The sequence below is a fragment of the Nannospalax galili genome, unplaced genomic scaffold, assembly GCF_000622305.1.
Source record: "Nannospalax galili isolate Female #2095 unplaced genomic scaffold, S.galili_v1.0 scaffold368, whole genome shotgun sequence".
NCBI lineage: Eukaryota > Metazoa > Chordata > Mammalia > Rodentia > Spalacidae > Nannospalax > Nannospalax galili.
The window spans coordinates 249728-277219 of record NW_008359963.1 but is presented as its reverse complement, the minus strand read 5'-3'; the positions used below and the strand labels follow the sequence as shown (position 1 = coordinate 277219).

General features: G+C 38.4%; 1 protein-coding gene across 1 annotated transcript in view; it reads left to right on the top strand.

Moving 5' to 3' along the window:
* The first annotated feature begins 6 nt into the window (after window positions 1–6).
* Wdr26 (WD repeat domain 26) overlaps window positions 7–27492 on the top strand; it is a 47959-nt gene continuing 20473 nt past the window's right edge. Inside the window, exons 1-7 of the mRNA XM_008823717.3 lie at window positions 7–341; window positions 2048–2147; window positions 2248–2304; window positions 8078–8214; window positions 12302–12399; window positions 13722–13878; window positions 19248–19386. Of these exons, the coding sequence (XP_008821939.1) occupies window positions 2067–2147; window positions 2248–2304; window positions 8078–8214; window positions 12302–12399; window positions 13722–13878; window positions 19248–19386 (669 nt within the window). The 5' untranslated portion in view covers window positions 7–341; window positions 2048–2066. The remainder of the gene's footprint in view (window positions 342–2047; window positions 2148–2247; window positions 2305–8077; window positions 8215–12301; window positions 12400–13721; window positions 13879–19247; window positions 19387–27492) is intronic.

Here is a 27492-nt window from a genome sequence, read left to right as displayed (position 1 = left end):
GGCGGGGGTGGCGGGGGCCAGGGCCAGACCCCGGAGCTCGCCTGCCTGTCGGCGCAGAACGGGGAGTCGTCGCCGTCGGCAGCGTCCGCGGGCGACCTGGCCCATGCCAACGGGCTGCTGCCTGCCGCCCCCTCCGCCGCTGGCAACAATAGCAACAGCCTGAGTGTCAATAACGGGGTTCCCGGCGGGGCCGCCGCGGCCTCCGCCACCGTCGCCGCAGCTGCCGCCGCCCTGGCCACCCCCGAACTGGGCAGCAGCCTCAAGAAGAAGAAGCGGCTCTCTCAGTCCGATGAGGATGTCATTAGGCTCATAGGACAGCACCTCAATGGCCTAGGACTCAAGTAAGTGTCGGTGCTGTAGCTGGCCGGGGCCGAGCAGCGGGGAAGGTTGCCGGGGGGAGGGGGGGGACACCCTGGGGCCCAGGGAGGGTCGGGGAGAAGTCAAGGAGTGGGGCACGAATTGGGCCCGACGTGGGACCTGCCGGACCGTCGGGGCTGGGGAGGGGTAGTGACTCCCAGGGGGACCCCTCTCAGTGCACCTCCTGAGCTCGATTGTCCGTCGGGGAAGGCGGACGCCCAGGGTGTCTGTGCTGGGGGAGGGGTGGATGAGAGCAATGGAAATAATGAACCTTGGAGGATTTGTTTTTCAAGTGTATCTCAGAGGCATCTTTGTGGGACACCTCCCCACCCCCAACCATGACCGACAACAGCCCAGGCAAGCTACCAATCAGGAAGGACAGTCTCCTACAAGTGTTTATGGGAACTAAAGGGGCTGGGGTGATTTGGAAAGAGGCTTGGCGAAGAAATCTGGTGGGAATAATGAAGATGCTGAGTTGATGTCATGTAGAGGCCTTCCTGTACGTACAGGAGGCCTAGCACCGGCTAGTCCGAAATCTCACTTTTAAACCACGAAGATTGCCTCTGAAAAGGGGATAACTTGGCTGGTGAATCGGTTGTTTTCAAATACAGTTTGGGTGGCCTTTGACATAGGGTGAAGATAGACACCGAGTTTGGCCTAAACCCAGCGTTTTGTACACAAACAAAAGAAAAACTAAGGGGGTTAGAAGTAGGATTTAGGTGGGAGTGCCCTGGAGCTGGATGGTGGTGCCACAGTGAGCTGAAGGGAGGAAATATGCAACAGTTTCCATGCTTCACAGCTAAATTAAAATAAACTAGGCTGACCTATCTGTAGTTTTTAAGTACTGGTGAATCTGTTGGGGAGCAGGGTGGACAGCTCTTCTTTAGAATGACTTTTAAATGTTTTGATTCTCAAGCAGAGGGCTGCACTGTTCAGCCCAAGCCTAAAGTAGAGCTTAAAGAATCCCCTAAGTTGGGCCACAAATAAATACATGACTGGCAAACGAAGATTCTTAGATACCAAAATATTTGGTATAAGAAACCACATTTGATGCATTGTTCAAGCTCTAGGAGAAAGATTTCACTTTATTCTCTAAGGAAAAGAATTAGTGTGAAAACAAATTCTGTAAATGCTAACAACACATCACAGAGAAGCAGCAAGCTGACAGCAGTAGGAGGAAACAACTCGTGACTGTTTGGAACCTACACAGTAGTAAATTGGCTATTTTTAGTATAGAGAGAAAGGAAATGGTTTTTGATGCTGGATTTATTTTAATTTTAAAGATTGACCTAGCAGAATTATGTGTGAGCATAAATGTCTGGGTAGAAAGCTCTACCTGGCACAGACCATCTGTCACCTTGTGTGGAGCTAAAGATTTTACCTTTCAAAATGTAGTACCCTAAGTGGTATATAGATTGCCGTTTTTTGGCCAGTTGGTTAGACCACATTTTTAGAAATTGTATATATCATTAAATTTCTGAGGCATTAAATGGCAAGAGTAAGAAGAACTTCATTACGTTTTTAAGAAAGGTTTTTAACTTTGAATGTAGATGATAGTTTTAAATCAAGTTTGTTTAACCAAACATTTTAAAGCTCTTTTCTTCTTCATGAAGTTGCAAGCGTTAGTATATTAGGAAGAATAAAACCCTGAAGATGGTCAGGTCTTTTTTACACTGTATCTCTCCTGCAGCCAGACTGTTGATCTCCTCATGCAAGAGTCAGGATGTCGTTTAGAACATCCCTCTGCTACCAAATTCCGAAATCATGTCATGGAAGGAGACTGGGATAAGGTAAAGTAGGGCATATAGAACTGTGTGACTGCTGCTAAAATTATGGATTTGATGGGTGTTTTGTGACATTTCTGTTTCTCTTTTATACCAATTTCTGCAGGCAGAAAATGACCTGAATGAACTAAAGCCTTTAGTGCATTCTCCTCATGCTATTGTGGTAAGAGGCGCACTTGAAATCTCTCAAACGTTGTTGGGAATAATTGTGGTAAATACACTTTTGTTCTTAGTTTCACATTTATGCTTATTTTAGTAGGTTATTGATAAATGTAGGCATTTGACTCTTTAGAGACTTGAAAGTAAATTTTATGTAATTAAATGTATAGACACAACTCTAGTTTAAACTGAGTTTTATATATTTTAAGTCATGCTTAGTAAATGTCATTGGAAGCAGTTTGTAAGTTAAGCTCTACAAAAATTGAAAGATCTTCATGCTTTTAGTGTTGTTAACAGGAGCTTTATATTTTTTAGCATCAAGGATAAATTATATTTTATATTACTTGAAATTCTGAATGTACTGGTTAAAGAGAAAATGTGTTTAGGTCTGTGTAAAGAAGCTGATACATAAATTACTCTTTGTTTTAATCATTGGGAGTTATAGTTCAGCCAAACCAATACTGTTGGTATGCTCACCATTTTGTCTTCTTACATTCCAAGTTGTATGAATTGACAATCGAAGTTGTTATAATATGTACCACTCTGGGGAAAGGTTTGGATGCAGGTTAGACCATTGGGTCCTGCTTATTACCATCCTTATTTTCTTGGCAAGATCAATTTAGTAGTTTATCCTGTAAGCCTCTTTCATAAACCTCAATGATTGTTTTTATGCTTGATGGGTTTTGATTCTTTAGTTGGTAAGGGAGAGGAAGGGGTGTATTTTTGTTTGTTTTGTTGTGTTTTTTAAATGCTGGTGATTGGAAAGCATGAAGAATCAGCTGTTGGCTTTTAAACTTCTAGCTGATTCATTTGTTGTCAAAAGCAGTTTCCTGTCTGGTAGGGGAGGGAGAGGAGGAGAACAGGAAGTGAAGTAGGGAAACCAACCAGCTGTTTGTTAAATATTAGTAAATGACCTTAACATTTTGGTTCTTTTTTAATTGGGTCAAACATTAACCTCTTTTACCTTTGTTTATATAGATAATAGAACTTTGGTTTTTTGTTTTGTTTTGGTTTTGGTTTTTTAATCTTATTGCAAAACAGCTTCAAATTCTTTAGATAGTTCTGTACAGTAATAAAATATTAGAAAGTGGGTTTCAGGCAAATTAAAGGTCCAAAGAAATATGAATAAATATGGATTTAGTTAAATTCATGGTTCTGCTCTTTCAATAAATTCTCAAAATATTAAAAAGGTAAACCTCTACCAAGTTAAAAGATAAAGTATTTAAATATCTGTATTCAAAGGGATTAAACTTTTTTCCAGAAATACAAATGTGTTTCATCAATCAGTGTTGTTTGGGGTTTAGAACCTAAATGTACTTTAATTGGACAGTTCACAAATTTTTTGGCTCAGGCTGAATGAGCTTAAAGAAAGAAAATGAAGTGGCCAAAATAAGAACTGGGTTCCTCTTCCATTGGGCAAACCAGCACTACTAGTATGGTGGCCAGAGAGAACTTACTTGTTAAGTGTCTGCACACATATGATTCCCTGGAGATTATTTTCAGTTTTTAAGTTCACCCAAATTATATATGTATTTAGTGGTAAGGATTTTAATGGACTCGCTTCCTTTTAAAATTTATTTATAGTAATTTGAGACTTCTGTATTAGATTTAGATTATGACTCATTAGAAACCTTCAATAGAAGCAACATGTAAACTGGAGAAAGATAGCTGTAGATAATAAGGTAATCCTTTCTTTTTACAGCCTGTTCAGTCTGTGGAACATTCTAAGATCTAATAAAAGATGAAGATTAAGTCTCTGGCTGAGCCTCAGACCATCAAACTGTTTAGGTGTTGATACAAAGATAGGGGTTCCAACTTTTATTTCCCTTTAAAAGCATTGATGAAGCAATTGCTTTTAAAGATTCAGCTGAGCATTTTTTGAAGGCCATTTTTCACCTTTCTAATTGGCGTTTATACTTCTTCCCTATGTCATCACTAGAAGATAATTTAATGTAAGCTCAACTTTTAATAATATCTTAGAAGACAACTATTTGGGGTTTTAGCATAATTATTTTAATTATCTACCCAGACACATGATGACTTTGAATAGTTTAAAACTGCATCTTATTATTTCTAATGCTGGGGATTGAAGCCAGAGCCTTGTCAGTGATAGGCTACTGCTCTCCCACTGAGCTATATCCCTAGTCTTTAAAATTCTATTTTTATAAACCTGAATGTTTTTATTGATCCAGTTTACTCCCCTCATTTTTCTCTTGTCAACCCCATCTTAAAATGGTTCCTAGTCAGATAATACTAGGAATAGCAGATGTTGCTGTGGGTTTTCTGGAAGCTAAGGTCATGAATCAACATTTTTTTTAGTTTGAGTTCTGATATGCTTAGCCATGTCTGAGAAATTTAGGTGGGCATTTGAAACCAATAACAGAACATTGCTGTATGTTTACCAAGTCCTAATTTTTTTTTAATAGAAATATGCTTAACAAAAAGGTACAAATACTGACTTGACATACAAAAATTGTCTCATTTTAAAGTCAAATAGGAGTTTTGAGAGCCGTGTTGCTTCTCCTTAGGATGTTCTTCCAGGTTTAAAACCATCACAAAGTTAGCAGGCTGCCCTCAGTAACTAGGCTTCTTGTGCATCACAGTTTCTGAGTTTTTCTTCCATGTTAAAGTTCAGTCTAATAATAATGGGAGAAAAGAGTAGCAATTCAAATATTGGGTAAAGAGTAGAAAAGTGGACTCTAAACAGAGTTTGTAATTGCAGGTTTTTAGTAGATGTTAAAAGAGTGAGGAAGAAATGTTACTGGACTCCAAGATGTTGGAACTCATCAAAGGCCTGACAGAATCTTGCAGAGGTTCTAATTGCAAGTTGGAAAAGATAAAGGAAAGCTTTATTTCCTCATCCTTTTTCCCGTTCTCGCTTTTTTCAGAAGCTTCCGATTTTAAAAAACTGTTAGTAGAGCCCTGTCTAAGCAAGGTTCAGTTTTGCCTAAATTTTAAAAAAAAACAAACCCTCAGTAATGAAGATCATTTATGAATTAAAAGTTCTTTAGTTTCATATTGCTTTTTTGTGCTTTAAATTTGGGAAGGTAAAATACCCTTTTACTCTACATAGTATATGAAATAGAGTTGAGTTAATTTTTAGGTGAATAAACTTTTTCCTCAACAAACCCTCTAAGCTGTATTTGGCTAGCAGCATATTAGTTATCCTGTGCTGGACCAAACTTTGGTGTCCATTCGAGGATATTCTTTGTCTTAGGCTGGATAAAATGACTCATTAAAAAAATGTTCTCATACTGCTTTTATAGCATTCCCTGTATATACAGAAATAATGTGTTTGTGTTGGCTTCACTCAAAGGATTAGTTTGCCTTCCTCTTCTCTCCTGTCCCACCTCTGCTTCATAGAATGTGCTTTAAGAACTTGGTGGAAAATAGGGGAGTGATAACATTTGGGGCACTATCCCTATGCACGCTGGTTTGGGGAGCAAGGGGTGTTAGAACCTCATAATTGATAATGAGTAAACAAAAGACTTGCCCAGAATTAAAAGAAAAATTTCCCCCCAAATTCCCAATTGCTGAGAAACTTTAGTTAGAAATTAAGTCACGTGCTAGCCAGTTGCATATGACATTTCTGAAGTCTGAATAAAAAACACTGAATCAGCCAGAGGCAGGGTGAGCTCCTGTGTTTGAGGCCAGCCAGGACTACATAGTGAAACCCTGTCTCAAAATATATGTATATACCAAATTAAATGAAACTTTTTTGGTACACAAGATAAAATGGTGACAGAATCTATAGTAACTTAAATATAAACTTAAGAGTTTTTTTATTTAATCTTTCAGTTTTGTCACCTGATGAACTTCAAAATATGTTTTATTTGACATAATTAGCTTAAGGCTACATGTACAACATACTTTTCAAGGCAGCTTGGTGATTAGTCAATATCTGAAACTCATTAGTCTAACTTTATGTTTAAATTTGGTAAGTGTAATTTTCATAGCATGGAGCTTGTCTCACTTTTGAAATTTTTTTTTTCCTTCTTAAAGATTTAAAATTAGATTATCAAACATAAGTAATATATCTTATAAATGTTAAGCATTTGCCTAGTTTATATAAGAGAATTTATTTTTATTTTCTCTAGAAATAAATTTTAATATACAGGTATCAGGTCAGGATTTATTAAACATCTGTTGTGTTTGAGACACAATAGAAATAGTTTTTATAAACCTATAATGTATGCCTTCTAAATACTGCTTAATAGAAAACTTTGTAAGCAGTTCATTGTACTCTCAATTTTGTTACTACATGGTAATTTCTCCACACCATTTTGTAACAACTTATTTTTTAGTTGTTTTAAATAAGCATCTTAATAAAGAGGAAAATAGTGCAATTTAGGTTATTTTAAATGGACTTGAGCTCTTGTAGATTTCTTAGAGTTTCTAAACAATGATGAACATTTTCTGTATACTAATTTCTATATCAACTTGACTTACTCAAGCATCTGATATAATATGAAAGGGTCCCTCCAAACAGTGGTCCTTAATTAGGTTTAAAGTTTAAAAGATTCCAGATATGATATTCATAAATATCACTCCTCTAGTAAAAAGCTGCTGCTAAGATTGTGATGATCCCTCCCAAGTTAAAAGTAAAATGGTAATGGCGTGATAATTAAAAATGCTAAAACCAGGGCTAGGTGTGGGGTGGTGAATGCCTTTAATCCAAGGACTTGGGAGGCAGAGACTGGCGGATCTCTGAGATCAAGGCCAGCTTAGGATGCATAGCAAGTTCTAGGTCAGCAGGAGCTACATGGAGACCCTGTCTCAGTAAACCAAAAATAAGAGAACCAAGCACATTTCAGAAAACAAGATGGGAAAGTGTCTCACAACTAAAAAGTGGCTTAATCCTTGGGGACAAAGAATGAACGATAGTTAGCTGTGCTTCATTGTTAAACACATTAGAGATCAGATTATTAGGAGTATACTGATTACAAATATTGGATCTTTCTAAAGGCCATTAAGTTCAGCCTTCTAATGTAAGCACCCCCTCTAACTGCAAAGAGAATGAGAGGGCTTCTGCCTGCCTACTCTAGTCCTAGGGCCACCTGCAATCGCAGACCATCCTGCACTACAGTCCGTTTGTTAGAAAGCTCTTACTTTTGATTAGCCCAAATCTGGTACTTTACTAATACCTACTTCTACCTTGTGACTGTAGTTCATCTAGTCTCTTTTATTTAGTCTCTTTTTCACATTGTGGCTTAAAAAATTTTGTTTGGGGGTTTTTGTTGTTCTTATGGTGTTAGACTCAAATTCAGATCTTTGTACATAGTAGGCAAGCACTATGTCACTGAGCACTACCCCTAACTCGTGGCTTTTAAATAATTTCCATTAATTGAGATTTTTTTTCCCCAGTCTTTTTCAAAGCTTGTTGCATAAAATGATCAGAGCTCTATTAAGAAAGACAACTTCTTAAAAGCAAATCTGGAGTTCTTGAAATCATTCTAAATGTTCATATATGAAATAAAATTACAAGGAAATATTGAGAGCAGAATTCATTTTTCCTTATGTTGATGATGTATCAGTTGAGCCACTAATGATCCTGTCTGGAGATTATTCATGAGGTTTTTTTTAATATGTAGACTTGAGCAAAGTCATATTTAACCTACTATGACTCGTAAACCAAAGTATCTTGAGTCATCTTGAAGTTTTATAAAGTTATTTTCAAAAGGCATAGTAGAATGGTTTCTACTGTTCTGTTTAGGCACAAACTTTTCTGAAACTTCCGTCAACTTTTTTCCCCTGACTGCTGCTTTCTGTCATGTCAGAGGATGAAGTTTTTGCTGCTGCAGCAGAAGTACCTGGAATACCTGGAGGATGGAAAGGTCCTGGAGGCACTTCAAGTTCTACGCTGCGAATTGACGCCCCTGAAATACAATACAGAGCGTATTCATGTTCTCAGTGGGTAAGGAAGCAGAGTTCTTGGACTCCAGGTTGATAATTGGATTCAGTATTTTTACACAGGTTTACTCTGGGCCAAAGTTACATTTCATTAACATTTTTCTGAGATAGAAAATCCCCGAATATTGCTAAATCCTTAGTTTGGGTAAATTCACTGATGTGTGCACAATAGATGAAAGGGAGAAGGTATAAATGTAGCCAGTGAGATGCTGCTTCAAAGTCTGTAGAAGCTCTGGGGCCTGCTTGGATTGCACCAAGCAATGAAGTGCATATGAACTTTTTTAAAAAGTTCTTGCTAAGTGGTTTGCATACAAAATGATTTTATTTTTCTGTCAATCCTTTGACTGTTAGTTATCTACAGGCTTGTCCTGTGCCTTTCTTTTGTTCTCTATTTGCTTTTCTTAAGTAATCTCTTTGTTTTGCATTCCTTTTACATACTATCTCTGTGCTAGTGCCTCACATCTGAAGCTCATCCATATATGTCCGATAGCCTGCTTGACAATCACTGCCTGGATTTCTAATAGGCATCTCAAAATTGTGTGTTCACACACACACAAAAAAATCTTGTTTCCAATTGCATCTCCATCCACTCCCCTGCATATCTGGGCTGTCTCCAGTAAATGAAAGGCCTACCCAGTTTCTTAGGTCCAGCCCAAATGTCCTCTCCTCAGATCATCCACCTACTGTGCATTGTATAATTGTTTTGTTTTATGGTATTTTTACTGTATAATATGGTTTTAGCATCTGGTACATGTCCAACACACATAAATGAAATAAATGGACAGAAGAAGGTCCAAAGAGATAGAGGGTTCATTTTACAGATAAGAAAGCTGAGCCTCAAAGAAGTTAAGTAACCAACTCAAGATAAATCCATTCAATACATGCCAGGTCTCGAAGCCTGATTCTAAAGTTATTGGTCTTCAGTAAATTCTGCTGGATATTTTGATCTATGACTGACCATTTACTTTGTTCTGATTACCTTTTTCATGTGTGTCTCACTTCTTTATTACCTATGTGCTATTCACATGATATTTTTTTCCTTCTCCAAAAGAGAATATATAATTTAATACCTAGTTTTTATTTTGAAGTGGCCTTGAAAGAAAAGAAAAAAATTAATTCTTGCCAATGATGTGTCTATTCGTTTATACCATGTTCATAAATACATTCTAAAACCCAAAGCTTAATTGTGTGTGTTTTATGAAGGGCATAGATGGAACCATAGGTCCCTCATTTCTCTTACCAGAGATTTAACCTAGGCTCTTATATGTGATAAGTAAGCATCCATCACTGAGCTATATATTCCTGCCCTTTTTCTGCCTTTATTTTGAAACAGTCTAAGCTTCCCTGGCTGGTCTGAGCTTGAGATTTTTCCTGCCTCAGCCTTCTAAGTAGCTTGGATTACAGACCTATGTTACCTGGCTATGCTAGTCTTGAATTTGTTTCTTATTTACTGACAATAAATCCCCCCCGATTTTTTGTTTGTTTGTTTTGCATTTATTTTGTGTGTGCATATGTGTATACAACACGTGACCAGTCATTGGGATTACATTACATGAGCCTTTACCTGCTGAGCCATCTCACTGGCTCCTAAATTTTCACAATACCCAGGTTTTTTCTTTTTTTTATGAGACTTGTTGAATATAATTATACTTTAAAAGCTAATTCATCAACCAAAACATTTTTATACTAAATAGCAAGAAAACAAGTAGTTCTGCTGCTATGTGAGAGGCTGTGAAATGACTTGTACCCTAAATGATGTACACTTTCTATAGTTAAGAAAAGGAGGGGCATTCATTGCTCATGTTTTCTGAATGTTTTCATCGTCATCACTGAGTTTTTCTTATATACTTCGTTTTATTTAACCTTCACTGCCTGGTTGAATAGTCTTTATCCCTTACATAAGCGAAAAAAAACAGATCTGTTTGGCAGAGCAACAGACAAAACCACCAGGAGAGTTACTTAGCAGGTTTCATCTCCATGTTTGAATAATTCCTTTACTTTTCCTCATTCCTATCTCCTGAGAAAAGCCAGAATTGGGTTAGAAGTATGCTCCCTGCAGGAGGTCTTTATATATTTCCCAGAGCCCAGGAACTTCAGCATTCTTGCCATCATCTACACACAGTGAAGAATAAAACAGTTTCTAGGTTTTGTTCCCTGGAGCCTCAAAGCCTTCCATGATGTGAAGTAAGGGTGTCCAGTTACACCTATTTCCTTTTTTTTTTTTTTAAGATAGAGTCTCCCTGTAGCCCTGGCTAGCCTGAAACACTCTGAAAGCTACGTGTAGAGCAGGCTGGCCTCGATCTTACAGTGATTCACCTGCCTCTGCCACCCTGGAGAGTTGAGATTAAAGGTGTGCATCACCACATTGAACCAGTTACAGTATTTCTTTGGTCTTTTTGAGACAGGGTCTCCTGTAACCCCAGCTGGCCTGGAACTCACTACATAGGCCAGGCTGGCCTTGAACTCAACGAGATCTACCCGCCTTTGCCTCCAAAGTCCTGGATTAAAGGCGAGTGCCACCATGCCAGACTTACTATTTCTTTTTTTAGTTTATTATTTTATGTGTATGAGTGTATTGCCTGCATGTATATAAGTGCACCCTTGTTGTACAAGGCCACAGAGGTCAGAAGAGAGCATTGGATCCCCTGGAACTAGAGTTACAGATGGTTGTTATCTGCCCTCTTAAGTGTAAGTGCTAGGAATTGATCTTGGGTCCTCTGCAAGAGCAGCCAATGCTCTGTTTTTTTATCTTTTTGAGGCAAGGTCTCCCTGTAGCCCCAGCTGGCCCAGAACTCGCTGTGTAGACCAGGCTGTCCTTGAACTCACAAAGATCCACCTGCCTCTGCCTCCAAAGTGCTGGGATTAAAGGCATGTGCCACCATGCTTGGCCAGCAGCCAGTGCTTTTAGCCGTTAAGCCATCTCTCCAGCTCCTTATACCATTTCTTAAGTGATGCTTGTGGTTATACTCTCTTGAAGGTATGTTGTTTCTTAGTATAAGTTTTTTTTTTAGTATAAATATCTTTTAAGGTTTTTTATTTGTTTTGATATGTGGTGTGTGAACATGAGTGTGCTGGTACCATGCTGATGTCAGAGAAGGACATTGGGTGTCTTCTTCTGTTGCTGTCTATCTTACTGCTTTGAGACAGGGTCTCTTCTTGAACTGGAATCTTGTATTTTTTAGCTAAGCTAGGAGGCACCTGAGCTCTTTATTTACCTATCTCTGTTCACCAACATTGGGGTTACTGGCCTATGTCATCCTGCCTGGTTTTTTTGCAAGGTTGTCAGGTCCTCATGCTTATTGAGCAAGTACTTTTACCCACTAAGCCATCTTCCTTGCCCCTAAGTTGGTTGAAGTTGTTTTTAGTACTGAATTTCTGTTGTGAAGCTGTGGAATTACAAAGTGGTTAAGAGCAAGGTCTGCACTAGAATGCCTGGTTCTTGCATTCCTGCTTTGCCTTCCTCCTCTCAAGACTACTTACTTAAGCCTTGTCTATCTGGGTTTCTTCATTTATACTATTAACAGTAATAGTGTTTGCTTCATATGTGGTTGTTGCCGACAGTCAGTGAAATGTGTTGAGGGCTTGGAACAGACTCTGGCACAAAGTAAGCTATGTGTATAACACTATAGGAGAATTCTCTATTAGATGGCAACATTGGCATTGTGTATTCAGCTATTATACATTACATTTAAAAAAATGTTATGGGGGGGCTGGAGAGATGGCTCAGTGGTTAAGAACACTGGTTGTTCTTCCAGAAGACCAGGGTTTGAATCCTAGCACCCACATGGCAGCTAACAACTGTCTGTAACTCCAGTCCTGGGGATCCGACAGCCTTTTCTGACCAGTTCAGGCATTGCACAACACGGGTACACTTACCTACATGGAGGCAATACACGCATACACATAAAATGAAAACAATAAAATTATTTTAAGAATTACATGGATGAGCCAGGTTGTATTAATGAATTGAGTTCACTGTAAAAATGTTTTTTCATTATTTGTTTTAATAAGAACTTGATTGCCAAAATTAAATGTTTTTGCAATACATTTCAAAGAAAAGGGTTTGAAATTTGTGGCTTACTCTGTTTTAGGTATCTGATGTGTAGCCATGCTGAAGACCTACGAGCAAAGGCTGAATGGGAAGGGAAAGGAACAGCTTCCCGGTCCAAACTACTGGACAAGCTTCAGAGTAAGAGTCATCTTTTATGTTAATTTCTTCTTAGGTTGGAAGTAGATGCTATAGATCAAATAGCTTTATATCCAGACATTTGCTGAGTGGTTGTGGAAGAGGAGGAATCTGTTGAGGAGTCCTTTAAAACAAAGATTTTCTAACTCTGCCATAGTTCACCTCAGGAGTCAGTGAAAATGTACTAGTCCTAGAGCAGTTCTTTTGTGTTAGTGATGCTCTTAAGGTTTTCTTTGGAAGAAAACTACTGAGATTGAAGAAAATATGTAAACCACATCTTTAAGCCATTTATAACTTTAAGGCATCTTATCATTTTTGTTCACTTCTGTAGTAAGGCCCAGATTTCTTCTAAGTAATTTATTTTATTCTCCCAGTGGTGCTATGTAACTTTCAAATTGTGTTAGGGATTTAATTTTTGCCATATCTTTATGTAAAACACCCTCTCCTTTCTCTTCAAATCATACTATCATATCATTTGCAGTAAGAGTAGAAATCTGAAGAGTCAGAAAACACACTCCATATGCCTGGGAGAAATGTAAAGCTTATAAGAGGATTGGAATAAGTTTGTCTTGATATCAAGACACCTCTCTGAATTTCTCCAGTATTCCTGGCAATAGTACCGATTGGTGGCATCTAGAATTTGGCTTGTCCAGTGTTTTGGCTTGCTTTTGCTAAGTGCTCAGTGTTAGTGATGATTTTCTTTCTTTTTCAAAAATTTTAAAAATTATTTTATGTGTATGCGTATATTGCCTGCATGTATGTAAGTGCACCTGTGTTGTACAGTGCCTGCAGAGGTCAGAAGAGGGTGTCGGATCCCCTGGAACGGGAATTTCAGACGATTATGAGCCATCATGTGGATGCTGGGAGTCGACCTGGTTCTCTGCAAGAGCAGCAAGTGCTCTTAACCACTTAGCCATCTCTCCAGTCCCTGTGTTGATTTTCTTAAACTGATCTACTGATACATAATCATCATTAGATTTTCTTTTCGTCATCTTTTTGGTGTTTTTGAGACAGGTTCTCCCTGTAGCCCCAGCTGTCATCTTTTTGTTTTTACAGTATTTTAATGTTGTTTTCCCCCAGAAAATCTGCTTACAAAACAAAACCCTGCTATCTAAATAGTATATCCCTTTCTAATGACAATATTGGTGTTGCTTTTGACCATCAACCTTACCATATATGAGCTCCCCTAGACCTTGTCTGCGTAAAGGAAACAATATTACTGAGGTAGAAGGAAGTTCAGCAGAAGAGGAATAAATTGTCTTAAATGAAAGTTTACAGTTTATTATTATTTTTATTTCTCTTTTTTAAAATATCTTTTATTAAAGCATATTTACCACCATCAGTGATGCTTCCCCCACGGCGTTTACAGACTCTCCTGCGGCAAGCGGTGGAACTACAAAGGGATCGGTGCCTATACCACAATACCAAACTTGACAATAATCTAGATTCTGTGTCTCTACTTATAGATCATGTTTGTAGTAGGTAAGAGGAAAATTCTTCTATTCTCTAATGGTAGCATTTTGTAGATGTAATTATGAACTTCATTAGACTTTTTTCTAGGGTTTCATGGTGTAGCTATGTAACAGTTCATATCTGGTTTACCATTTGTTCACAGTAAAGCCAGGACACTAAACTTGAAAATTAGTAGAAACTTGCACATTTATATAGTAAGGCACAGTTGGGAGCTGAAGCCTGAAAGCCAATTTTTTCTGTTCTTGTCTGTGGAGTTTGTTTAGTCTTTTTCTGTGCCTAACAGTCTTTTTTTCCTAATTAAAAGCTCTGCATTTTATTTTTAGAAGAGGGGCTCTAAGAATGGTTAGAATAACAAGCATTAACTTTGTGTATTTTAGTATTATACCAAACCATATCAAGAATCTATGCTTGTCTTTTGGTGTTAGGAATATTTTAAGTAGTAAAAGTTTATTTTTTTTCTATCTTAATGACTCTCTCCAAAATTAAATCACAGTTTTAATTTTATGCAAAGATACAAATTGTGAACCTTTTCAAACTGCAGGAAGGAAATGTTTTATTCTGGTCAGCCACAGGTTGAAGGGGGAGAGAGCTATAATAAACATGCTCCACTGCTTCTGCCAAAGCTTATTGAAGATCTGATGAAAGTAATGAATAGGAAGAACAGAACTGTCTATGTGAGGGCTTTGGGTCAGTAAGGAACTTTGGAGTACTATAAGTATGCACATATCTAAATATTGGCTTAAAATAAGTTTTAGGTGTATAAACAGATTTTTTTGTTGTTGTTTTTGTTTCTGGGCTTTGAGGGGAGGGGCATATTTTGTTTGTTTGGTCTTTTGTCAGTGCTAGGGATGGAGCTGAGGTCCTTCTGAATGCTAGTTAAGAACTCTCTGCCATTCAGCTACATCCCCAGCCCCTGCTTGTGTAGGTAGGTTTGGTTTATTTTTTTGTTTTTTTGAGACAGGGTCTTGCTGTAGCCATAGCTGGCCTGTAGACCAAGCTGACCTGATCTCAGAGATCCTCCTGCTTTTGCTGGGATTAAAGGCATGTGCCACTATGCCCATATGTAGTTTTGACTTCACTCACCCTACTTATAAGAAAAAAAATCGTTTGAATTATTGGACAGTAATTTAAAATTTAAACAAGCAATTTGACTTGTTTTTGAAGATTTTTTAAAACATTTTACTTAAGTTTAAATTGAAAAAAAGTGGGGCTGGAGAGATGGCTCAGCAGTTAAGAACACTGACTGTTCTTGCAGAAGACCCGGGTTCGAATCCCAGCACCCACATGGCAGCTAACAACTTCCAGTGACTCCAGTTCCAGGGGATACAACAGCCTCTTCTGTCCTCCATGGGCATTGCATGACACGGGTGCACTTACCTACATGCAGGCAATACACGCATACACATAAAATAAAAATAAAATTTTTTTTTAATTGAAAAAAGAGGAGACATTAAAAGGCTATATAATATAGTTCCATGTTTCATAGCTCCTTTAGGAGGTTGAAAACAGTGTTAGAATTAAGGCACCCATAGACATAGATCTCATTTTGGGTCCTAAATTTATTTCTGTTGGAATACAGTAAAAGGTGATAGACTTGATGGTATAAGAGGTGTCAAAGGCTGACTTTTTCCTTCCTATGTGGAAATGGAAATACATGAGAATGTTGATTTCACCCCGCTCATTCTTCCTTAACTTCTTACATCACTCTTTTTTGAACCTGGAGCTCACCAATTCCAGAATGTCTTTCTAGCCACTGTGCTCTAGGAACCCATCTCCCCCTTCTGAAGCTCATCATGCCCACCTGGCATTTACATGGGTTTCTGGGGATCTAAGCTTTGGGCCTTTTACTTGTATGGCAAGCACTTCACCTGCTCAGTTCTCTATCTCAGGGGGGAATTTACCCAGTTTACCAAACCAGAAGCCACCTCCAGCTCCTCATTCTAGTAGATTTTAAAGACGCCTTAAGACAGTAACATCAGGCATTAACTTAGTAAGTTGTACCCTTCATTATTTTCCTGGAAAATACAACCTGAGTTTAATTCCTTTAAGTTCAGCTAGAGGTCTTCAGAAGGAAAAAGTTGACAATTTTTACCATCTGTTTTATTTTCTTCTAGAAACTAGATTTTAGCATTGGAACTAGAAAGGTTTTTTTTTCTTTTCTTAAATTAAATGTAAGCATTGAAAAATTAAATGTTAAGCATTGTAAATTCCTCTGGAGATCAAAGACTTGATTATCAATACCTGAATTATGACTTAAATACTTTATTTTTATTTTATATGTTATGAGTGTTTTACCTGCATGTACGTAAGTACACCCATGCTTGGGATGCCCATGGAGGCCCGAAGAGGGCATTGGGTACTCCCCAGAACTGGTTGTTAGCCACAGTGTGGGTGTTGGGAGCCAAAACCAGGTCTTCTGCAAGAGCAGCTAGTACTCTTAACTGTTGAACCATCATTCCAGCCCCTTGAATTATTACTTTAAAAACACATAAATAAACACTGAACAATTTTCATTAGAGGGTATAAAATTCATTTTTTCAGTTAATGTGCATCCATTTTTTGGTTAAATTTGACCAGTGAAGAACAATAATTTTACTTTTAATTCTGTGGGTGCTTTTCACTGGCAACCAATGGAAATATTTTCACAGGTAACTTTTATAAGCATCAAATTTTTAATATAGAATTATTGTAAAATACTTGTAGATACAATTTGAAGATTCAGTTTGGTCAAAATGCTACAATTATTCAATTTTATTTCAAATAGTACTACTTTTAATACCATCTTAAATTTTTACTCATGATGAACTTTAGCCACTAAAATTTTTTGGTTGAAATTTTATCTAGTCTTTGAAAAATATTATTTAAAGTTGACATTTGGAAAGACAATGCAGCCAACAGTAGTTCAAAATTTAGTTCAGTTTCTTAATAATTTATGATACCTGGCAAATTTCCTATTTGAGCTTCATGAAAACGGGTAGGGGTGATAGAATTTCTTTTACCGAAGTAGCTTCAAGAATTAACATTCTATAGAAAGCATCACACACTGTTCTTGGCACCTAGTAAAATATTTAATAAAATGCAAGTATTCAGTGTTTTGATTCAGGGTTGAATAAGTTTAATATTAAAGCAGTTTTCTGTTAAGCAGTCTAAAAGTTTATCATAGCCAGATAACTACCTGTTAAGGCAAATTGCTATGTATGTCAGTTTACAAATGCTGATTTGTTTTAAAATATAACCTGTCATGCTGGCAAATTGACAATATACTCATTCAGACTTAAGTCTGTGTGTACACTTTTCTTCCTTTTTGAACCTTTTGAGATAAGGTCTTCCTATGATGCACATTCTGGTCTTAAACTCCTGAGCTCAAGTGATTCCTCTGCCATAAAAGTTTAACCTGAAAGTCTAGTGTGGTGGCATGTGCCTTTAATTCCAGAACATGTGGAGGCAGAGGCAAGGAGATCTCTGAGTTTGGGGCTTTCCTGGTTTGCATAGTGAGCTCCAGGCCAACAAGGATTACATAGTGATACCCTGTATGAGTGTTTTGTTTGAATGTATGTAAGTGCACCACATGCATGTAGTGTATACAGAGGCCAGGCCATAAGAAGGCCTTGTATCCCCTGGAAATAAAAGAGTTTATGGATGGTTGTTAGCTGCCATGTGGGTGCTGGGAACTGCACTGGGGTATTTGGCAAGAGTAGCCAGTGCTTGTAACCACTGAGCCATCTCTCCTGTCCCCACTGACCAGTTAGATTTAAATGTAATTTGGATTAAGTCATTCAGGTTATTAGCAGTGTTTTAAGTTGTATGGGAGTCTGTAGTTAGGGATACCATGTTGAACAGCATAGTTATTTACTATATAGCTATTGAAAGCTCTGTTGGACAATAGATAGACTGGGAAGTGACAAAATGAATACTGAATTGTAATGATCACTCTTAGAATAACTTCCTTCTCTGTAATTTGGTAGACCTACCCATGAATCATAAAATTCTTTGCTCTTCGCATGTTGCCTGCCACTGATGGAGTACTAAGAACTATACTCAGTGTACATGGTTTGCATTCCTTATCTTGTTTTTGTATATGGAGTTTTTTCAGGCAGGGACCATTTATTTTATTGTCGGAAAAATGGAGAGTGAAGGCTGGGAATGTAGTAGTCCTGGCTAGTTTGGACACAGTATATAGACCTGCTTCACTCCCCTGAATTCTGGCATTATAGGCATTAACCACTATACCCCACAAGAGTATTTTTTAAAGTAAGCAAATATCCCTGAGTCTCAGCTGGAAAATGGCCATGCTAGACTTGAACCTCAGTGTGTCAGACTCTGCTCCCGATTGCTAAGGCTTTACTCAGTCTTGGCAGCCCTGACAATGCTTCTCTTATGCTCTACCACAATCATACCAGTAACCACATTTGAACATGTATTATATTCCAGAAAATTTACATGATCTTCTTCTATCTGTACACGAATCCACAGAACCTTGGTTGATAGTTATTAATCTCATTTTGCAGATGCAGGAACTGGGGCTCTGAGCAAAGAGTTAAATGACTTGCCAAAGACATTAAAACCTGTGACTGAAAAAGGACCCAAATACATTGTCAGGCTACACTACACATTTTTTCATTCTCTTTTTTTAGATTGCTTAAAAATTTTGTCATTTTGTGGGCATATATGTGGAAGTCAGGACAACTTGGAGGAGTTGGTTCTCTTCCTTCCACCATATGGGTCCACTCAGGTCATTAGGCTTGACTAGGCACCTTTATGAGTGCGTTTGGGGAAGGGGCATGCCGTAGCACAGATGGCCATTAGAGAACACCTTTAGGAGTCCATTCTCTCTTTCCACCATTTGAGTTCCAGGGATGGAACCCAAGTTGTGGGGCTGGGTTGGGTAGCAAGCACTTTTACCTTCAGAGCTATCTCACTAACCCCCATTTTCTTTTTGTCATACCAAGTTACTCTTTTAACAATAGTTTAACTGGATTTTGTATGATTGAAAATGCTACCTTATTCCTTCTAGAACAACCAACTAATACCATCTAACAGGTAAACATGTTCCCTGAATATTAATTATTTATATTAATTCACTTGAATAGACTGAATAGTCTTGAGAAGGTGGGGGGTAAAAAAATAAAGTTGAAGCTGATTTTAGATTATAGATTTTCACTAAAATCGCCTTAACCAAAAAGTATCCAATTTTATAGTGTTTTACTTTTCCGTGTACCCAGTATAAGGTTGGTTCTTAAGATTTTTAAGTGTATTCATATTTTGGAAGTTTATGATACACTCTCCAAAGAGAGTTTTATTAGTTGTTTAAAACCTTTTTCTTTAGTGCTAAAGTCTTATTTGGAATGAATAATTATGTGTGGCTTTCTTTCTTTTAGGAGGCAGTTCCCCTGTTATACTCAGCAGATACTTACAGAGCATTGTAATGAAGTGTGGTTCTGTAAATTCTCTAATGATGGCACTAAACTAGCAACAGGATCAAAAGATACGACAGTTATCATATGGCAAGTTGACCCGGTATGTATTCCCATATGCATTCTTAGATTGCAAAAGAGGATAAGAATCTTGACCTATCGGTTGCCTATTTTTACTTATTTTGTTTGTTTTGAGACAAGATGTCACTACTTTGTAGCCCTGGCTAGCCTGGAACTTGCTATGTAGACCAGGCTAGCCTCAGAGATCCTTCTGCCTCTGCTTCCCAAGGACTGGGATTAAAGGCATACTGGCCCGGTTACCTATTTTTTTTAAAGGTACATATATAGCTGGGTATGGTGGCACATGGCTTTAATAAAGGCCAGCCTGATAGGCTAGCTGAGGCTATAGGAAGAAGACCCTGTCTCGGGGGGGGGGGGGTGGTAAGGTGTGAGTAGTAGTACTTTCTAGGAACATTTGTGGTCACCCGAATCTTTTTTTTTCTTTTTTTTTGAGACAGAATTTTGCTTAGTAGCCCCTGCTGGCCTAGAACCCAAGATTCTCCTGTCCTAGCCTTGCTGAATGCTGGGATTACAAAGATGTATCACTGTGCCTCACTCTGTTGATCACTTTTTTTTTTTTTTTTTTTTGGTCTTTTTTGAGACAGGGTCTCCTTGTAACCCCAGCTGTCCTGGAACTCACTATGTAGACCAGGCTGGCCTCGAACTCACAAAGATCCGCTTGCCTCTGCCTCCCAAGTGCTGGAATTAAAGGCCACCATGCCCAGCTTGGTCACTTTTTTAAAAAAAATATTTTTATTTTATGTTATGAGTGTATTGCCTGTATGTGTGTAAGTGTGCCCGTGTAGTGCAGTGCCCGAGGAAGTCAGAAGAAGGCATCAGATCTCTTGGAACTGGAGTTACAGATGGTTGTTAGCTGCCATGTGAGTGCTGGGAATTGAACCTGGGTCCTCTGCAATAGCAGCCAGTGCTCTTAACCACTGAGCCATCTCCCAGCCCCTGTTGATCACTTTTATTCTGCCTTTACCTCTTCCTGTGTTTCTATATAATGTATGAAGATTAATATCAGAGTTGTCATATACTAGAGATTGTGCTGTGTGCCTTATTTAATCCTTTGAATAACTTGAGGTGCTAAGATCTCTTAAATTCAGATGCAGAAACCAAGGTTAGACTGGAGTGCCTAGTCCTCACAGCATAGAAGTGACGGAATTTAACTCAGGGTACATTTGACTCCAGAACCAGTGCTGTTAACACTTCTGCCAGTTTGTGTCTTTGATCGTATTTGATTTCTAGACTAGGACATTGTCATTCTATTCTGCCCAAGTTAGAAAAGAGTCATCATTTGCTTTCTGACCCTTCATTATTTTATATATAATCTGTGGATCTCAGAAGTCTTCACTGGTTTTTCCCAGTGGTTGTACATGAAATTTATTCTATATGAATTTTTTTTTTTTTGGTCTTTTTGAGACAGGGTCTCCCTGTAGCCCCAGCTGGCCTGGATTCACTATGAAGACCAGATTGGTCTCAAACTCCCAGAGATCCACCTGCCTCTGCCTCCCAAGTGCTGGGATTAAAGGCGTGTGCCACCATGCCCAGCTCTATATGAATTTTAAGTGCAAAGTTCTCACTAAAATCAGAATTGTCTTTGTTTATAATCAGATGACCTGCCGATACATAGAAATAAGTGTATTTATTTCTTTGAGCCAGTTGAGCAGAAAAGTACATGATTCCAAATAGGCTAAGTATGCCACTTGTTTTAAGAGCCATTCGCCTAAAATCTAGATAAGCTTAGTTTAGAATTAAATAGTCAGTGTCCCTCTGGATTAAATTTTGAGTTCCCAAATTCTTTTTTTTTAAAATTTTTAAAAAGAGAGGGAACCTAGTGAGATAGCTTAGTGGTTAAGCTCACTGGCTGCTCTTGCAGAAGACTTGGGTTTGATTACCAGCACCCACATGGCAGCTAACAGCCAATCTGTAACTCCAGTTCCAGGGGTTCTGACACCTTCTTCTGTCCTCCACAGGCATTGTGCGACACGGGTGCACTAACAAACACATAGGCATAACGCTTATACATGTGGAATAATAATAAATCAAAAAAAAAATTTGGACTCCCACATTTATTTTGAGTAAAACAGCAGTAGACTACAAGGGGCCTCAGGAGCTGATGGGATGACTGACTCAGCGGGTGACGGCACTTGCCTTGCAAGCCTGGTGGACTGAACTCGATCCCAGGAACACCATGTAAAGGTGAAAGGAGAGAACTGACTCTACAGAGTTGTCTTCTGACATGTGGCCATGGCATATCCACACAATAAACATAATATCATGCACATGTACACAGTAATACTAAATTGATCGATTAAAAGGAGCCATAGAAGGAAAAAGAAAAATTAGAGACAGCAATTCTTGAGTCTCTGCAATATGTTATAATTGGTTAAAGGGAAATATGATACTCTGCTCTAAAGCAAGAGTTCTTTGCTTTTTTTTTTTTTTTTTTTTTTTGGTACCACAGTATCTCTTTTGACAGTTGAGCAAACTTAAGAATCCTCTTAAAATAATATTGTTGACTATACAAACCAAACCACATAGTAAGCCCAAATATATATTACATAGTAATCACTTAGGAAATTCAGTTATATTGAAATACAGGTACCAGCCTAGGAAGGAAAGCTACAACAGATTTATTTATTTGGTTATGTATTTATTTACTTTGTTTTTGTTTTTTGAGACAGGGTCTCCCTGTCTCACCTAGCCTGGAACTCACTGTGAAACCAGGCTTGCCTCAGTCCCACAGAGATCCACCTACCTCTGCCTCCTGGGTGCTGGGACTAAAGGCATGGCACCACCACACCCAACTCTGTACTGCTTTATTAACATTAAGTAATCCTGGCAGCAGATAATAACTACCACAATTTTGAATTGATAAACATAAATAATACTGTATGATAGCCGTAGCAATTATAATATGAACTGAAAATACTTGAGATTTCTCTATGAAGTCATAATACTGAATTTTCTGTGATGCCTCATGTACTACCTAATACCTCTACTACCTGACATAGTCTACTCATATGCCAAATGCTACTTTGTTGATTGTTTACATTCAAGATTGAAGGAAATACGAATTTCAGGCTGTGGTTAATTAGAAGTGTGCCCTTTGCCCATTTATGTTCAAAGACCCCGATTCTGTCCATGAATCCTTTCTTACAGGTGTCAGATTAAGAGCTCCATCCAGGGACTGTACAGTTTAAGAAGAGCAATAAAATGCAATTAAATAAGCATCATGCTGTATCAGTATGAAACATTATGAAGGCATAAAGGAGCTGATGGGTGGGAGCACTTCATTAGAGCTTTACTCTGTACCACACAGGTAGTGATAGGAAAAGGACATTTTAGGAGGAGGAGGAAGAGTATCTCTCACCCTCTGCTTCTCTAAAGTAGAAGAAAAGGGTTAGTAATGGCAAGAAGTAGAAACAGACTAAAGAGAGAAGTTTGGGATTAACTCATGGCCTTTGAATTCTGTTTCCTAAAGGGTTCTGTTTTTCAGTTATTTGTAAAGTATCTGAAAATGGTGACAAAAATACCAAAATTATACTTTATTAATTTTGTTTTTCTAGCTGATCTATGTAAGATTCTCCCCTTCATTAAGCCCCAGTATAAAGTGCCTTGTTATATGCTAGGTCTTTTACTACAGGTAATAAACCCTGACTGTTCCATAATGGGTGCCGTTAAACCTTAGAGAAGATCCTACCAGAACTAGACAGCTAAGAAAAGTAGATCTTTGGTGACGGATTTAAAAACTATTTAGGAATGGCTTTTGGGTAAAAAAAAAAATGTGGTTTGGCTTTTGGGTGGATTGGGACAAGAGTTTTTGGAAGACTAGGCATTGGGCTTAAGCAAATCTTTGTATATTTTGCTAAGTAGTTGCAACTTTTTTTAAAGATTTTTATGTGGGTGAATGGTTTGCCTGAATGTATGTAAATATACCACGTGGGTGCAGTCCCCATTCATGGCAGCCAGAGGAGGGCGTTGAATCTGCCCATGTGGGTCCTGGAAACCAAACCCTGAACCTCTGTAAGAGCAGCAAGTGCTCTTAACCTCTGAACTCTCTAGGAGGTTCTCAAAATACTGGGTATGCAGAATGTAATGGGTATTAATTATAAAGGACTTTTGGGGGCTGGAGAGATGGCTCAGTGGTTAAGAACAGTGGTGGTTCTTGCAGAAGACGCAGGTTCAAATCCCAGCACCCACATGGCAGCTAACAACTGTCTGAAATTCCAGTTCCAGGGGATCCAGCAGCCTCTTCAGTCCTCCGTGGGCATTGCACAACACAGGTGCACTTACTTACACACAGGCAATACATGTATACACAAAAAATAAAAATAATAAATAAAATTTTTTAAAAATAAAGGGCTTTTGTTGGCCATATTAACTTAGGAAGGGCAGAATTAATGCTTACATTCCAATCTAAAATATGGAAGGTTTTATACATGGTAATTTTTAGATAGCTGTACTATATAAAAAGTCCTTGGATGGGTTAACTCTTGGTTAAGAGTTATGGTGGTACTTAATGTTATGCCAAATTCTGTTTAGAAAAGCTAACTTTATGTATCTTTGTGTATTGAATTTTTGTTGTTAGGATTGTGGAGACATGGCAAGGAATTAATGATCCTTCTTCTGCCTCCCAAGTATTGAGATTATAGGCACAGGCCATTATGGCAGACCTCCTTTGATGTGTATTTTAATAACTTTTAAAATATTTATTTTTTTCTGCATATGAGCATATTACCTGCATGTGTGTAAGTGCACCCATGTCATGCAGTGCCTGTGGAGGTGAAGAGAGTGTTGGATCCCCTGGACCTGGAGTTACAGGCTGTTGTTAGTGCTATGTGGGTACTGGGAATCAAACCTGGGTCCTCTGCAAAAACAACTAGTGTTACTAACTTATGAGCCATCTCTCCAGCCCCTGATGTATATTTTCTTAATGGGTAGAAAAAAGAATTTTAGTATTCAGCTGATGTGATCCACCGCCTAGGTTCCTTTAAGAACCTAGTCCAAAAAAATTGTATTTTCTTTATTCCCCTAAAATTCTGAGCAAATCATGCAGACTTCATTTGAATTGATAGTATAAAGGCACTGTACTTAAAAAGATTTGATGTTAATTCCGCTGTTTATTTTCATCATAGGATCATTTATTCATTGAGGTGTGTAAAACAAGTGATTTCTTCCTTTCCTTTTGTCTTCTCTCCCCTGTCCCCTCTCACTTTTCCTTCCCTCTCTCCTGAGATTTTGATGTTTTTTATATTTGTTTTGAGACAATAGTCTTACTATACTATACTAACTACACTACACCACACTACACTACACTATACTATACACCCCTGGCTGTTCCAGAACTCAGAGATCCTCCTGCATGTGCCTCCTGAATGCTGGGATTAAAGGCCTGTGCCACCACATCTGCCTTTTTTTTTTTTTTTTTTAATTATTTTATGTGTATGAGTTTTACCTACATGTATAGAAGTGTACCTTGTGCAAATACTGCCACAGAGGCCAAAAGAGGGTGTTGGAACCCCTGGAACTAGAGTTATAGATAGTTGTTAGCTGCCATGTGGGTGTTGGGAATCTACCCTGGTTTCCTGCAAGGGCAGCCAGTGCTCTTACCCACTGAACCATCTCTCTAGCCCCTCTCCTGTGTTTTCTGTTTGTTTTTAAGATTTTTTTTTTTTTTTTTTTTTTTTTTTTTTTTTTTTAAGCCCAGCCTAGCTTCGAACTTTTGATCTTCCTGCCTCTACCCTGAGTGCCTGAAATTACAGGCATGGGCATCTATACATGGCCAAAGCAATTAGTTTTCCAGACAGTTTGATATGTGTGTGTCCGAGTGTGGGTATGTGCATTTGAATGCAGATGCACATAGCAGATCTGAGCTGGAGTTACAGGCATTTGTGGGTCCTGGGAACTGAACTCAGGTCTTCTGGAAGGGGAAGCAAGTGCTCTTAACCACTTAACTCTCCAGCCCCAAGCCAAATATTTCTGAAGGAATTTCTCACTTGTATTTCTTGGACAAGGAGATGCCAACATAATTTTATCAGACTAGTTTCAGACCTATTTCTGACTGCTTATAGGTTATCACTACTGCATTGTTCCTACCCCAGGCTTCAAATTAGGCTCTAGGGGCTGCAAAGATGGTTCAGCCATTAAGAGCACATTGTCCTCTTTCATAGGACCTGAATTTGGTTCCCAGCTCCCGTGTCCTCAGGCTTACAACCACCTGCGACTGAGTTGCAGAGGATCCTGTGCCCTTTTCTTGCCTCTGCTTACACCTGCACACATACACATGACACTCGCACAGACACATAAATAAAAATAAATCTTTAAATTTTTAACTGTGTGTATGTATGTGCGCATGCATGTGCACACATCTTTGTATGGGTATGTGCACATGAGTGCAGGTGCCCTCAGAGATCAGAGATATCAGATCCTTTTCGATCTGAAGTATAGCCAGGTGTGAGCTGCCCAACATGGGCGCTGGGAACTGAACCTGATTCTTCAAGAGCAGTACACACTTTTCAGCTGAGCTGAACCTTCTCTCCAACTCAAATAGTGAATGTGGTGTCACATTTCTTTAATCCCATTACTCCAGAGGCAAGTTCAAGGCCTATGTAGCATGTTCTAGGTCAGCCAGTGCTATATACGCCCTGTCTCCAAAAACAGCAAAACCTAATTTTTTTTTAATTAGGCTTCTAGTCCTATGCCTAAAATGTATTGTTAGATTTTTACTTCCTCTGGTCCCTGTGCACATCCGCTAAATCAGAAATACAGACTCTCCCAAGCACTGGGGATTGAACCTAGGACTTCACTCATGCTAGCTGGAAATTTTTTAAAAACTTTTTCAGATTCTTGTTTTTAATCTGCACGGTGTCTTCATCTCATCTCTTTGTAGTTCTGGCCATCGTGATCCGGGGCCGTGTTCCTTGGAGGCTGACTGTTGGCTTGGCTCCTCATGGGTTTCCTGTGTCTCTTCCTTCTGATTTGTCTTAACATTATCTCCGTACTCCCTAAAGCCACATACCTTATTAGACATTCCCTAGCTCGACTTATTTTAAAGTGACTTTTCCCCCTAGATGAAATCAGATTCCTGTTCTGAAGTAAACCTGTCACTTGCCACGTACACATTTGCACTATACAGTTCATACTACAAAGTGCAGGCCTCAGGGTCAGGCAACCCAGGTGTCAAATCCTCCTCACTATTGTAAACAGAAACAATCAGATTTCTGATCTTTCTACAACTTCATTTCCTTCCCTGGAATATACTGTTGTTAATAATATTGTATTCCTATCACATCATTAATAACAAAGACCTCTGAGGATCAGGTTAGATGTTTATGAGTGGTGCCAATGTTGATTTATTGGCAAGAATGTAATAGGATGCAGTTGCTCAGAAAAGTTTGGCAGTTCTTCAAAATGTTAGAGTTAGCAAATGACCTAGGAATTCTACTGTTGTATACTATCCTAAAGAGAAATAAAAGCATGCCCACAGAAAAGCTCATGTATATTCAAATAGCCACATTATTCATAATATTGGAAAAGTAAAATCCAAATAGTGAAACATTTGTAAAATGGACTATTACTCCACAATAAAATAACACCCCCTATAGCATTACATTGGGGTAAATGAAAGAAGCCAATTACAAGAGACTCTGTCATGTATAATTCTATTTATATAAAATGTCCAGAATAGACAAACCCATAAAAAGAAAGTAATGGTTTTTAGGCACTGCAGAGATGGACATGAATGATAACTGGTACAGGATTTCTTTGGGGAATGATGAAAATGTTATCAAATTAGATAGTTGAGGTGGCTGCACAACACTCTGCATATACTAAAACCATTGACCTGTGTACCCTAAAAGGACAAATTTTAGCTAAGTTACATCTCATTCAAGCTATGAAAAGGTTTTTAAAGTTAATTTATGTGTATGAGTATATTGTCTGGATGTATTTAAGTGCACCTGTGTTGTACAATGCCTGTGGAGGTCAGAAGAGGGCATCAGATCCCCTGAACTGGAGCTATGGATGGTTGTTAACTCCCCTGTAGGTGCTGGGATTTAAACCTGGATCCTCTGTAAGAGTAACCAGTGCTCTTAACTGCTGAGGCATCTTTTCCAGCCCCTCAAAAGATTTTTTTTTTTTA